Genomic DNA, 15,575 nt, shown 5'->3' with positions numbered 1-15,575 from the left:
ATCTTGTTCAGGAACACACAGAAAGAGAGATAAAGAGAGATGGAGGTAATCACAGAAAGAAAGGCAACGACAAAGTAAGAGCAAGAGCAAGAGCAAGAAGAAGAAGCTCAAGCAGACGTTGAAATTTGGAATTATGTATTCGGGTTTGTGAAAGTGGCAGTCGTAAAGTGTGCCACTGAGCTCGGCATAGCTGACGCCATAGAGAACCATGGAGGCCCCGTGACACTTTCAGAATTATCATCAGCTCTCAATTGCGCGCCCTCCTCTCTTCACCGAGTAATGAGATTTTTAGTTCACTACCAGATCTTCAAAGAGAAACCCACCAGCCACGGATCCATAGCCTTCGAACAAACCCCAATCTCACGCCGCTTCAGAAAACATGGACAAAACAGCATGGCCGCTTTTGTTCTACTGGAGAACGGCCCGGAGATGGTGGCATCATGGATAAACTTGAGCGCCGGCGTCCAAGTCAATGGAACGCCGGCTTTTGAGGCGGCTCATGGGAAGGATATATGGAGCTATGCAGTTGGGGATGAATCTTTTAGTAAGCTAATCAATGATGCAATGGCTTGTGGAGCTAGAGTGGTGAAAGTGCCGGCGATTATTAAAGGTTGTCCTGAGGTGTTTGATGGAGTTGGTAGCTTGGTGGATGTTGGTGGCGGGAACGGAACGGCTTTAGGGTTGTTGGTGAAAGCTTTTCCATGGATTAGAGGGATCAATTTTGATCTTCCTTATGTTGTGTGTGATGCTGAGCAGTCCCATGGAGTTGAGAATGTGGGAGGTGACATGTTTCAGAGTATTCCAATGGCTGATGCTATTTTCATTATGGTTGGTATTTATTTATCATTAAATTTAATTACGTGATTAAAAGTTATTTATCTTTAAAAACAAGATAAATACAAAACAAATTATAAAAATTTTCAGGTGCAAACATGCTGGGATTTTGTTCTTAAATTTTAGGTTAAGATTTCTGAGGTGAAGAATCTATTAAAAAGACATAATTTCTTCTCTTTAAGAATCTAAAACAACTTCTTTTAAAAAATGAGGAATGGATAGAATATTTGATTGAATTTATATGTTAAAAGTCTTTGCTTCTTCTTTCTATACATACTTCAAAGTAATATAATCTTCTATTCTCTACTTCTGTTAAGTAAAATTATGTGATAATAATTTAGTTTTACTATAAATAAAATAAATAAAAAGGTTAAAACTCCATCCTACTTTTGTTGTTATAAATGTTGATATTACATAGGACAGGCTTACCATGTAATAACTCTTTCTAGCTAGTAAACTTTGTAAAATATAACATAAAGTCATTAAATATATCATAGAAATATATATGTATTTAAGTACAAAATAGTAAGCCCAAAAATTCTTTATTTTATATACTAATTTCTTACAACAACAAAAGTATCATATACATAATCTCAAAATACGTGGACGTAGTGTCATTCTCCTCCACTCTCGAACGTTCCATCCCACGTTTCTCACATATTTCCTGCAAAAACAGAGAAAACAACGGAGTGAGCACTAATTACTCAGTAAGTAAATCGCTATGATACTTCTATCTTCTTTACTCATATTCTGAATTTATTTCCTTACATTACACTTCTCTATTCTTCTCTGTTCTTACTTCTCTCTGTTCTTTATTTTATTTCTTATTTCTTATAAGATAGTAAGCATGGTATCATGCATAGGTATGATGCAAGTAAACAAATGCATAGGATGTGCATTTTTTTCCTATTTCTTATTCTGTTTTTCTTTCTTTCTGTGTTTTTTCTTTGTTTTCTCTGTCATTCTATTCTTTCTTTTCTTTTTTGTTCTTCCTTTCTTCTATTCTTTCTTTTCTTTCTATTCTTTCTTTTTTCTTCTTTCTTTTCTTTTCTTTTCTATTCTCTGTCAATCGGTGTAACGCCCCACTTGAGGTACGTAGACTAATGTTTCTCCTTTTTGTTCTTATTTGAGTCGGTTTATTAGTACTATGTTGTGATTGGCTTTGATTGAGTGGTATGTTGAATAATTGCCTTGAAATGGTTGAAAATAGAAGAAGTTTAGGGTTCCAGGCTTCGCCAGGGCGAAGACGAATCTTCGCCGCGGGGAAGGGTGTTGAAGCCGGGGAAGCTGCTGGACAGTTTCGCCACAGCGACAGAGGCTTTTGCTCGCGGCGACGGGCCGATCAAAATGTTGGTTACGTTTTAGATATTTTCTTCCCTAAGGGCAATTTGACCATTCTACCCCATTAGTAGGAAAGTGGGAGTAAAATGTAAGGATTTTGCTTGGAGAATATGTTCATATGGGGTGTGTTTGTAATGAATCAAAGGGTATAGATGGAATTCCAAGGAAGAGTAAGGGCAAAATGGGAATTTCTTGTGCATAAATTGTATTAAAAGGAATTAAGTCATTGCAAAACCCTTCATTCTTCTTCTCCACCGCCACTCTCCTTTTTACTTTCTCTCAACTTCTCTTCCAATTGTTCAAGGATTTAGAGGGGTTTGGAGTGATTTGGGGTAGAAGATCAATCTAAGACATCCTAGGTAGAGGAAATCAAGCAAACCAAGAGAAAGGAAGAGCTAGTGAGATCTCTCCATCACAAGGTAAGTAAACCCCAACCCAAGTGGGATTTGGAACTTTCTTGAATAGGGAGTTAATTGCAATTATGTGTGTATTTGTGTGTATGTATATACATGTGATATGCTATGTTATTAGATTCAAATGAGATAACTATGAATATGGTTGTTCATACACTTTGATTATGAGAGTGAGATGTGGGTTGGGAATGAGTTTGAGATGGAATTGGGATATTGAGAAATCCTTTTAGAAGTGTTATTCTATGACAGGATTTATGACATGTGAGGGAGTTTTCTCCCATTTGGGATGGTTAGAGAAAGACATAGAATTATTGTTATAGTAGAATCTTGTTATGCACTGAGTTGTTTGATGCACTACTCATACTTAAACCCCTAGTAGAGGTTTAAGTATGAGTAGTGAACCTTAATTTTGCAACATTGCATGTTGGCATTTCTAAGTGCATTAGTGGAGATGAACCATCCATATGCATTATTGTGCATTGAAAAGTGACTTAAGAAAAGTAGAAAACTTTGTGTATGCACTTGCTTTACGAGTAGAGAACTTTGTGAATGCAACTACTCTACGGGTGAGAGAATGAGAAGTGCTAGAGTAGAGAAAGTCATTAGAGACGGGTTGATGCTTGTGATGTCACCCGATATTTGTGGAAACGGGTTGATGCTGTGTGATCGTCACCCAATATTTAATAGCAACAGCTTGATGCTTGTGATCGTCACCGAAGTCATTAGAAATGGGTTGATGCTTTGTGAGGCACCCAAAAGTCATGAGGACGGGTAGGTGCTTTGTGGTCTCCACCCGATAGTTATGAAAAACGGGTAGATGCTTTGATCCCTACCGGTAGTCACTAAGAGCGGGTTGGTGCTATGTGAACTCCACCGATAGTCATGAAGAGTGAGATGGTGGTTGTGGGAACACCATCGCCATACCTCCGGTAAGATGAGGCCATAACGTTAATAGAAAACAATAGAAAGAAAGTGTGAGAAGGAATTAAGAAAAATAGTTACGGGGATAGACAGATATAGAGTTACTTACTGAGCATTATTTTTGTGCTCACCCCGTCATTTTCCTTTGTGAAGTAGGATCTAGGTGATGATGCAGTTGGAGGGGCGTCAACAAGCGAGGAGCAATAGCTACACTGTTTCCCCTGTTTTTGTCTTTTAAATGGCATTTTGTAAAAAATACTCTTTGTGGTATGAAAGACTTATTACATATAATAAAAAGAATATTTTTAGGCCCATTTCCTATTATGATAAGAAGCATTTTACTAGTTACAGCAGTTGTTACAATCGGTATCGGTTGAGGCATGGATTCGGAACCCTGGTCATATGAGTGAGTACAGTCCTCATCTACATGCACTTTTACGGACTGTACAACTTTTCTTCTTCTTCTAGGCGCCTCACTAAGGCGGCATGCATTAGGTATATTTCTGGGTACAGTCCTCATCACGGTACTCTTAGGAATGTACAAGTTTTCTTTTTATTCTTAGGCCACACTAAAGGCGGCATACATGGGAAATTCTCTTCTTGTCACTCACAGGTTCATCGCCAACAACCTTCTTTCTTTTATCTTTCTTTAGAAATTAGTATTCAATTTCTTTTCTTTAATAATTCTCTTTTCTTTCTTTGTCTTTCTATTCTTGTATGCATGTAGATGGCTTTTCTATTGTCTTTCTTATTCAAATGATTGAATGCAAAGATGAAATATAGCATGTAAAACATGTCATTCTTACTTTCTCTACCATCTACAAACTCATATCAAAAAGATAATCAACATACTCATACGCACTTCTTTATGAAATTTCATCAAACATTGGTAGCACAAATAAAGCACTAAGGTGATTACACTTCCTAACAATCTCTAAACCCAAAATTTTGGAGCAAAGCTTCATAAAAACAACTTCAAACCTGGCCAGGAAAATACACTCCATAACTCTACTCAAATTCTTTCTTAACTCATCCAAACTTCCATCAATTACTATAAACACAATTATCACTTCTCATGGTGGAATTCTAACCATGAATCATCATCAATTCCATCAACAATCAAGCATATAAATACATATAAAACTTTCTCTACACAATTCTTGCTCAAATCATGACTAGAGTTGGATTTACTTACCTTGACTTTGAGTAGTTCCACACTAGAATCTATCTCTTTGGTATACTTCCTTTTCTTCTTAAACCCTAAGCATATAAACTATAAGAATTCAACACTTAAAAAATTAATCTCACATCTTATTGCAATAATTCTTACCTTTGGACGCTTAGGATTGAATATCTACCAAAATCTAACCAAAAATCCTCTAAATTGCCTTAGAAATTTGATGAAGAAATTGAGAGAATTTGGGGATGAAAGTGGCATGTGAGGGGTAGAGAATGGCAGGGTTTTCAATTCTTGAACCCTTAAAATCTCATTTATTACTTATACTTTCCCATTTTGCCCTTGTACTTTCTATGAAATTCCATCTTTATCCTTTAGTCAATTACAATTATGTCCTCATTTCCATTGCATTCTCCATGAAATTCTACTACTTTTCACTCCCCACACTTTCAACTAATTCTGAGTGGAATGACCATTTTGCCCTTAAGCAAGTTTTCTAGAATTTCCTCAAAAATTCCAACAAATCTTTGCCCCGACGAAAATTTTTCTTCACCTCAGCAAAGCATTCCAGAGAGTACGTCACTACGGCGAACTTTCTTCCTTGCCGCGGCGAAGACGGCAATTCTAAGAACTCGATTTAGGCAGTGTGTACAATGCTGCGGCGACAAAACTCCTTTGTCGCGGCGAAGTCTGCAATTTCCAATTTTTCAATCTTTCACTTTAAAACAAGCAAAACTAAGGGTATTATAGCATAAATAAATTACCTCACTGTGGGTGTTACATACCACATCATCTAGTTAACACGAAGGGGTGAAAATTGAGTCGAGCTGCTCACGAGCTACTTAACTCGACTCGATGTTGGCTCGAACTCGGCTCAGCATTAGTCGAGTCAAGTTCGAGTTCGAGTAGTTAATCGAGTTGAGTTTGATCATAGTAGAAATTAAGTCGATATGTTTGTGAGTATTTTCAAACTTGATGGTTAAGTTGATAGTTTTTAAAGTAATACGAGTCATATATAATTTAAAAGTTATAAAATTTGCAAATCCACCCCTTTTAGATGAGCTAAAAATTGAGTTGGAACTAAAACTCGACTAAATCTAAATTCTACGAACTCGATTTCTAATTTCAAGTACCGAGTTCGGACTTGATTTCTCAAGCTCGAACTCGAACTCAAACTTGGTATTGTAATAATCGAGTCGAGTTAGATTTACCAGATATTCGACTCGACTCGACTCGATTTCACTCCTAAGTGAGACCGTTAAATGACATAGTGACATGTATTGTCGCATATATGCCAAATTTTTTTCTTTTGTCCACCTATCATCATGGTTGATCAATAATTATCCTTTTATCTTTCATAGTAACCACCACCATAATGAATGGTTATGAAAATTAACAATATATGTCATTTTGCTATCAGATGTTTCACCATGTCAACCTAATGACATTATAAGATTGTCCCATGTAAATTTTTTTGTGATTGTGATGATATCGGCGTTTGTGTTTGAAAATTTTCACTTCTTTTCTTTCATTGGATGAAAGCAAATTTTATATATTGTTAAAGTACTGACACACTTTTCCGTGGATAGTCTAAATGGTTAGAGTGAATTAAGGATAATGTAGATAGGCGTACAGTCTCAATTTTGATTTTCTATCTGAGCATCCTCGATTTAAGTGGAGGACAATAACGATGGGTTACTGTATTAATCTCTCATGAGGATTAGTGGTCTGAACACCTTGTTAAAAAACAAAAAAGTACTTACACAATTTACCCATTTTTTTCATGTGTTATTCTTTTCAATAATGAATCCAAACACAATTAAATTTGTTTAAATATCTGTAAAGAATTAAGACTTTGGCAACTTGGCTATTATACAAATACGATATTTTTGTCAATAATGGAAGCTAAACCAATCACAATTAAATTTTTATAAATATCTTTAGGGCCCGTTTGGATCGAGTTTAAATTTTTTAACAAGGGTAATATTTGTTTAATTTAGCAGATTACCGTGCTCAAAGGGGGGTAAATTATCGGGAATATTTGTACCTCATGGGGGGCTATTATTAAAACGTTACCGGGTAATCATAATTTCTATCCAATCTTGCCCCTAAACAGTATATTATGCAGACGAAAATATCCTTGGCTTGGTTAATAATTACAAAACACCCAATTTATAAAATGACAAAAACACCCTCACCACCACAGTGCCAGATTCCGGCCACCAGCACTGGAATCTGGTTAGAATCTGTCGTAACGACTCAGAGTGGTCAAATCTAGCCATTTATTCACCGATCTGGCCTTTTCCGACCAAATCCACCATGGATCTGGCCGGAAAAGAACAGATCTAAGGCCAGATCTGGTCGTCGACGGCCGAAAAAGGCCATATCTGGCCGTCAGATATGGTCAAAGAGTTGGCCATCGTTGACCGTCGCTGACGGCCAAATCTAGCCTTTTTCAGCCAGATCGGTGAATAAACGACCTTTTTCGACCGTTTTTAGGCCGTTGTGACAGATTCTGACCACCACTGACGGTGGTTGCCAGAATCTTGCAACTATGGGTGAGTGGGGTTATTTTTGTTAATTTTTAAACTTTTCTTTTCTAGGGGTGTTTAATTAAGTTAATAAACTTAAGGGGTCTAAAAGTAATTAAAAAAATAGAATAGTATTTCCCAAAATAATTAAACAAATAAGTATTCTGGGAATAGGATAAAGAATAAGGTTTCAAATAATAAAACAAACAAGCCCTTAATTATTTACATCTAGTAATCATCTAAAAGGCATTTTATTAAAAGGTATTTCGGGACATCTGTTATTACTGTCAACCAAGCACATTAATTATTAATACATCTCAATTGAACTAAGCATAATAATAATTTAAATCCAATAATCTACAAGGTAATCTTTTTTTCCGATAATCTTATTACTAAGATAAAAAAAAAAAATTATATGATTCAAATACCCCTATAATGTAACAACACTCTCTCCCGATAATTAGGGGCCGACACCTTCGTTTAAAAAAAAAAAAAAAAAAAAGTACTTACACAATTTACTCATTTTTTTCATGTGTTCTTTTTAATATTGGAAGCTGAACCAATCACAAATAAATTTGTTTAAATATCTTTAAAGTAATCATAAAATATTAGCTTTACCATGTCATCAAATCTCAGTGATAGCCACTCAGTCCTCCATTTTATTGCTATATATACATGGTTACATCGAGAGCTTCAATCACCATAATAAAACTGCCTACACTTCCACACAAAGGGAGAGAGAGAGAGAGAGAGAGAGAGAGAGAGAGATGGAGTTAACACAAAGAGGGGCCATAATGGAAGAGGAAGAAGAACTAGAAATCTGGAATTATACATTCGGGTTTCTGAAAATTGCAGTAGTGAAATGTGCCATAGAGCTCGGCATAGCTGAAGCCATTGAAAACCACGGAGGCCCCATGACACTTTCTGAGTTATCATCATCTCTCAATTGCGCACCTTCCTCCCTTCACCGTATAAGCAGTTTCTAGTTCACATCTCGTCAAAGAGACGCCCACCAGCCACGGCTCCATAGCCTTTGAACAAACACCTATGTCTCACCGTTTGTTGACACAAGGACATAACAGCCTGGTAGCTTTTTTCTTCTGGAGAGCCCAGTGATCTGGCACCGTGGCATCGCCTAGGCGCTCGCGTGCTCGCGAAAGAAGAATCACTTCGAGACGGCTCATGGGAAGGTTGTGGAGCTATACGGCGGTGGATGAGGTCACAGCAAGCTCTTGAATGATGCAAGGCTGTATGGCTAGAGGAACAGTGCCTGCGGTTATTGAAGGTTGTCCTGAGGTTTTTGATGGGATGGGAGCTTGGTTGATGTTGGTGGCGGGAATGGGACGGCTTTAGGGTTGTTGGTGAAAGGTTTTCCAGGATTAGAGGGATAACTTTGATCTTCCTATGTTGTGTGTGCTGCAGATCAAGAGTGGCATGGAGTTGAGCATGTGGAGGGTGACATGTTTCAAAGTGTTCCCATGTGGACGCTGTTTTCATCATGGTAATTGGTATTGATTTTGATAAATTAATTTAGATCTTATCAGTTTGATTAATATGTAAATTATTTTTTATACTGCAGCAAGTTTTGCATGATTGGGAGGATGATGAGTGCATCCAAATCCTTAAGAAATGCAGAGAATCGATTCCAAAGGAGAAAGGGAAGGTGATATTAGTTGAAACGATTATTGAAGAAGAAGAAGAAGAGAAGAAAGGGACAAGTAAAGTTTGTGAGATTGATGCTAGACATGGTGATGATGGCTCACACTAACAAAGGCAAAGAGAGAACCTTGAAGGAATGGGATTATGTTCTTGGGCAGGCAGGATTTAGCAGATATAATGTTAAGCCTATTCGTGCAGTTCAATCTGTTATAGAAGCTTTTCCTTAATTAATCACCCTATTAATTAGGGTCAATTAAGACTATCAGTTAATTATCCTTTGTTGTAGTAATGTAATGGTGGCTATTGCCCTGCTCCCAGTTGGGTTTTGTTATGTTCTTGGTTGCAAGATTTATATAATAATTGTATCTTTTAATTTGAAGGTTTCGGCTGGCCGGCAAATATTGGTGTATTATTTCTTTTTTTATCATGAGGAGTGTTCGGTCTAGGGCACAAGAACTATCGGCCAGTAGTCATCCCTATTAGTGTCTAAAAGGATTCAAACTCTTTACCATCAAGTAACTCACTGATGGTTATTGTTGTTGTTGTATTACTTTGTTCTTTAGTTCTTTTTTTTTTTTTTTTTTTTTTTTTTTTTTTGGCTATTCGAGTAGGCATTTTTGGTTTGTGACTTTGGAAATTTTGATTTGTGATTTGAAAGGCAAGGTCAAAAGGGAGGAAAGCTCTCAGGTTCTTATGTAGTTAGTTTGTAATTGAAAACAATTTTAATTTTTTTACTTGTGAAAGGATATTTTTATTTTGAAAATTTCTTATATAATTTTTTTTTCAATATATAAAAGTCTAGTTTAACCTGCGCAAAAGTTAATAATGTTCAATACTAACGGGGTATAAGTGTCTTCCTGGATCTTTCCAGGTTTTCCATATGAGAATAGAATATAAGGCCTTTACATGCCTTCCTTTTTCTTTTTCTTTTCTTTTTTTTTTTTAGTTTTTTATTTTAATTTTGGCATTAATAATTTTATTAAAATAAAACTCGTCCTCTATATTAAATATTGTTTCATTTTTCTAATATATAGGAAATACAGAGACGGACTCTCTAATTATATCATGAATCCTAAGAATTTGACCAACAGTTATTCATATTTTAGAAGTCTATATACAATCATTTCACAAATGTTAAAGTGGTCACATTCAACTCATTAAATTAGAGAAAATAATGTTAGAACTTAGAACTTAGAATCATACTCTTTAACCAACACAAAAATTATAGTCCTTAAAACATCGGTCCTACACCCATTATTTGAGGTGACTCAGTCAGTCAGTCTGCCGCCAAGATACTGACTCACCTGCGTTTGTTCGTCTACTCCTATTCTAAAATAACGCGGCTCCGCTTGGTTCACATATTAAAAAACTATTCTCAAAAGTTTTTTAAAAAAGTTAATTTTATTTAATCTTTTTTCAAAATGGTTTTCTAAATTATTCAATTTCCTTTAATCCCCTAAATTTATTAATTTAATTAAACAACTCTTAAAAAAATTTTAAAAGTTGACAAAAACACTCTAATAACCCAAATTTATTATATTTCGACCACCACTGTCGAAAGCTGGCAGAAATCTGGTGTAATGACACACTACCGGCTGAATCTTACCAGTAATGTGCTGATCTAGCATTTTCAGTAGATCTGGCTAAAAAATGCTAGATCTACGACCAAAGATCTAGCCGTTAACGACCAGATCTGTGACCATAGACAGTCGTCAACAACGGCCAAGTTATGGTCGTCGTTGACCATTAACGACAGCCGTATCTTTGGTCGTCATTAGCGACCAAATGCGGCTAGATCTGGCTATTAATGGCTAAATCTAGCCGTAGATCTAGCCTTTTCCAGCCAGATCCATGGTGGATTTGGCCGAAAAAAGTCATATCGGCGCATGACCAACAAAATCGAGCTGGTCATATACCGGTAAGGCAACTTTGGCCAACCTCTGGCGGTGGTAGCCGACTGTCCATATTTTTAAGTGGATTAAGGGTGTTTTTGTTAACTTTGAATATTTTATTATAGGGATGTTTAGTAAATAAATAAACATAGGGGTATTTATATTAATTTTCAAAATTCTACATCGTAATACCCACCCAATTTAACTTTTTTTCAAAATATTATTCTAAAAACTATCCAATAGTGAACCAAACGGCATGTTTTTCCCTATTCTCAAAATCATATCCTATAATATTCAACTATTTTAAACCTCTGTAGATTTATTAATTTAACTAAATACCTCCAACAAAAAAGTTTTATAAATCAACAAAAACACTCACAGCCACTCACATTTGTCAGATTTCGACAACCACTACCGGAAGGTGGCCGAAATCTAGCGTAATAGCGCACTACCGACTGGATCTGGCCGAAAAAGACTAGATCCATGGTCAAAGATCTGGTCGTTGACAGCTATAACTTTGGCCACATTTAGCCGTCAATAGCGGCTAATGTATGGTCGTCGTTGACATTCAATGTTGACCATATCTTTGGTCGTCATTGACGGCCAGATCTGACCATCAAAAGCGAGATTCGACTATAGATTTGGCTTTTTCCGACCAAATCTGTGGTGGTTTTGGTTGGAAAAAGGTCATAGCGATGCACAACCAGCCAAATCTAGTCGGTCATACGCAATGAAAGAAGATTTTGGCGGTGGTGGCCGAAATCTAGCAACTATAGATGGGTGGAGGTATTTTTGTCGATTTATAAACTTTTTATTATTGGGGATGTTTAGCTAAATTAACAAACCTAAGGGTTTTTTGGTTAATTTTTGAATTTTACTTCGTAATAATAACCCAACTCAACTTAATAATAATATTTCAAAAATACTATTCAAAATAATAAAATAAACGCATATATGTAAAACAAAAAATAAAAAAAATAAAAAAAAGAACTTTTTACATGATGTCTATGTGGAGTCAAAAATTGTTATCTTAACAAAGAAAGTGTTCGGCTGAGGTGGCTCCTTAATAAATTGCCATTTATATGTTATAATACATATATTTTTAAAGAAAACATATGATGATTTTTTAATTGATCACCCCAATACTGAATTCACTTTACTGGTTTTCCTCTTTTTTTTTTTTTTTTCTTTTTTTTTTTTTTTTAAATTTAACTATTGGAGTTTACAAGGAAACTGAACTCCGACCTCATCCCGCCCCCAAAGACAGTCACAAGGGAGACTCGAACCTAGAATTTTGCCTAAGGCTAAATTTAGTGAGGCTTTACCTTTTACCATATACTAAGGAATTTTCGCTTTAAACCATATTTTAATATTTTAAAATGTAGATTTTGTTGGTAATTAAATATCAAAAATCATCAGAATGAGGGATAATTACATGGTGGCCCATATATCTTGGAAAATGACTTCTTGAGTACCGGAGAATCATAGCACAAGTATGAAACCAATACCTGTACGACAAATACCGAGCGGCACGTGTACCTTATCAAACTCAAAGTTTCCAAGTTCAGTCATCTCTTTTGCGCTACCTATTACGCCCACTCCGCATTCATTCGCTATATGAATTTCCACGGTTCCACCATTGAATCTCACTTTCACGTCCCAGGTTCACAAAACAAATTACGATGTTTTCAACAGTAATATCAACAACCCCACCAGGTGTTTTCCTCCCAAGAAGACTTTCGGTAGTTCGGTGTTGTTCTGTTTCGGTGTCCGGAAAGCAGCAAAGATCGACCCAGTTCGATTTAAAGACTTACTGGACAAAACTTATTGCGGAGATTGACCAAAAGTTGGACCAAGCAATCCCGATTAAGTACCCAGAAGGAATCTATGAAGCCATGCGCTACTCCGTCCTGGCCAAAGGTGCCAAAAGGGCGCCACCTGTCATGTGTGTGGCGGCTTGTGAGCTCTTTGGTGGTAATCGCCTTGCTGCCTTTCCCACTGCTTGTGCTCTTGAAATGGTTCGACTCTCTTTACTTCAGATATTCTTTGGAGTTGAATTGAATCTTTTATTTCTTATTTTTTGGTAAAGTTTATTTATTTTTTTACTTTTAATTCTTGTTAAAATTTCAATTTTGACTGTGATGGTTTACTATGTTATCATAAAATTAAGGCATTATTTGACCTGAGAATCTTGATATAAATGAGTTATGTCAACATTTAAAAAGTTTTGTGTCATCAGATTGTAGGTACAATGTCTATTTTTATATTTGTTATATATATTCTCTGATTAGTTTGTTAGCAAACAAAAAGTGAATGTTAGATTTGGAATTTTGCATTGCATACCAGTGTCAATTCTCAACCCAGTGGGGCAGAAGGAATCTGTTTGCATACATTCTGAAATCATTCTGTTGGTTTAAAGGCAAAAATTGCTTTGAATTCTCTGCTCTTGAGAATTGAATCACAGTTGAAGTAGAAGCGGTCTAATTAAAAAATTTTGTTTAACAGGTCCATGCTGCTTCATTGATTCATGATGATCTTCCCTGTATGGATGATGACCCATCACGCCGGGGCCAACCCTCAAACCACACAATTTATGGCGTTGACATGGCTATCCTTGCTGGGGATGCACTCTTCCCTCTTGGATATGAACACATTGTATCCCACACACCCTCTGACCTTGTACCTGAAACCTGCATCCTTCGTGTGATTGCTGAGATCGCCCGTGCTGTGGGATCAACTGGCATGGCTGCCGGGCAGTTCCTTGATATTGAAGGTGGGCCTAATTCTGTTGAATTTGTGCAAGAGAAAAAATTCGGTGAAATGGGTGAGTGCTCTGCAGTGTGTGGAGGATTGTTGGCTGGTGCAGAAGATGATGAAGTGCAGAAATTGAGGAGGTATGGAAGAGCTGTTGGGGTATTGTATCAAGTGGTTGATGATTTGTTGGATGCGAAAACACAGAGTGAGGAAGATGAAGAGAAAACAAAAAAGAAGGGGAAGAGTTATGTTGCTGTCTATGGCGTTGACAAGGCTATGGAGGTGGCTGAGGAACTTAGAACCAAAGCTAAGAAGGAATTGGATGGGTTCGAGAAGTACGGTGAGAAAGTGGTGCCACTTTATAGCTTTGTGGATTATGCTGCCGATAGAGGATTTTCTGTTGGTGATTCAAGTTGATACAGTTTTCTTTGTGCATCACACTGCTGAGAAGGGGCTGAATATTATTGTTTTAAGTTCATTAAGGATTTTCGGCAGTGTTGAGTGCAGTGAATACTCTCAGAGTTTGATACATAGTACACGTTTGAATCATTAAAGCCGGCTCATAAAGAATGTTTTTCCATTGAAAATGGAGATGTCAAGCTTTGTAATTGTATCTAGTTGAATGTTTGTAGCTGTTCTTCAACATTGTAAGTCTGTTGCTTAAAGTTAAGAGGAATAATGAATGATAACAAGCAATTCAAGATTATTTTGTTCTTGTCTCCTGATCTCTTAATGCCATTAAGCCTCTTTTGTTGTTTTAGTAGTCCTTTCTTTCCGACATAAAGTATGAAGGCAAAAGCTCTCCTCCGCTGCAGTTCGGTTCAATGCTAGTGTGCCATGGAGGAATAGCTATATCTTATTAGGGAGCGTTAACACGTCAGCGCAATCTTCGATTATCAATCTTTAGATCATATCTCTATTTGGTAATTAGGAAATGGTCACATCAGTGCACATGATACTTGCCTTGCCGGTGACGGCTTGTTCTAGTAAGGTGAAGACTTCCAAGGACAAAGCTTAAATACAATGAATATGTAAAATGTTTCACACGAAGTATTTGTACTAGTAAGTTGAAGACTTGCATAGACAAGGCTTAAATTCAATAAATACGTAGATGTTTTACACGACATACTAATTGGTAGGTCCTTATGCCATGAATTTTAACACTTGGTTGTTAAATGATATTTTCCTACATATGTAAAATTCAACAAACCATGTACCTTTTTCATATTGTTTTTGACAGCCCATAAATGGCAAGATTGGTGATTTGAGACCATGAATTAATCACCTGACTAACTATAGCGTGGGAAGGTTTATATTTACTCAACAATAACAAAAATATTTGGTACCTACATTTACTTAACGTCTATGTGACTTGTTTATATCATATGTTACGATATACTGTAACATATTTTAATTGATTGTATGATATATTCATCTTACGTGTGAACAACTAATCAAGAGAAAGAGATGTGTGTGCTTATTAATGGTTCGCTCTATTGTGGTTCATGTGGGTATGCAAAAAACTTTTTGACTTTTGAAAACGTGTTCTCTATTTTCTAAATGCATTGTCTTTTGAAAAACACCATATTCACAAGAATTAAGTTAATAGAGTAAAAATTTTAATAAAAAAAATATAAGCAAAAGAATTTTTCTTTAAAAAAAAAAAAAAAAAACAACTTGGATATTTAAGCCACTTAGATAAAGTGCAAGAAATATAAATACCAAATCGGATAAATTACGCTGTCACCCCTATCTTTGGCATAAAACATTTCACCCCCTTAATTTCAAAAACTAACAACATCCTCCCTAATTGGTCGGGTGTAAGTGTAGTGTTAGCAAATGTGAGATTGGGTAAGTATCGATTGGGTAGTCTCCCTGTTATATTTTTGGCTGTGTCACTACAGTTAGGAAGGATTCTTAAAATTTTAAGAAGGGAAAAAATAATAAAAGTAATAGCAGAAATGATAGCATTTTCTGTATCATTGAAATGTTTCATGAGTGTTATTATTGTTGTGAAGATATTGTGATGCTGTATGAAGAGCATTTTTTATAC

At 36.1% G+C, this 15,575-nt stretch overlaps 2 protein-coding genes and 1 pseudogene across 2 annotated transcripts; all 3 read left to right on the top strand.

Moving 5' to 3' along the window:
• Positions 1–393: 393 nt before the first annotated feature.
• LOC116130963 (acetylserotonin O-methyltransferase-like) lies at positions 394–1,046 on the top strand. Its single transcript, XM_031416637.1, has 2 exons — positions 394–828; positions 925–1,046. The coding sequence occupies exons 1-2, from the start codon at positions 394–396 to the stop codon at positions 958–960; spliced, it is 471 nt and encodes a 156-aa protein (XP_031272497.1). The 3' UTR covers positions 961–1,046.
• A 6,882-nt stretch (positions 1,047–7,928) lies between these two features.
• Positions 7,929–9,423, top strand: LOC116131008 (annotated as a pseudogene).
• A 2,873-nt stretch (positions 9,424–12,296) lies between these two features.
• On the top strand, positions 12,297–14,242 carry LOC116131009 (heterodimeric geranylgeranyl pyrophosphate synthase small subunit, chloroplastic-like). The gene is made up of 2 exons (XM_031416675.1): positions 12,297–12,786; positions 13,274–14,242. Exons 1-2 carry the CDS (start codon positions 12,451–12,453, stop codon positions 13,937–13,939), a joined length of 1,002 nt encoding a protein of 333 aa, XP_031272535.1. The 5' UTR covers positions 12,297–12,450; the 3' UTR covers positions 13,940–14,242.
• The last annotated feature ends 1,333 nt before the right edge of the window (positions 14,243–15,575 follow it).

This window comes from Pistacia vera, unplaced genomic scaffold (assembly GCF_008641045.1).
Source record: "Pistacia vera cultivar Batoury unplaced genomic scaffold, PisVer_v2 Contig227, whole genome shotgun sequence".
NCBI lineage: Eukaryota > Viridiplantae > Streptophyta > Magnoliopsida > Sapindales > Anacardiaceae > Pistacia > Pistacia vera.
Note: the sequence above shows the minus strand (reverse complement) of the source record. Positions and strands in the feature narration are given on the sequence as shown.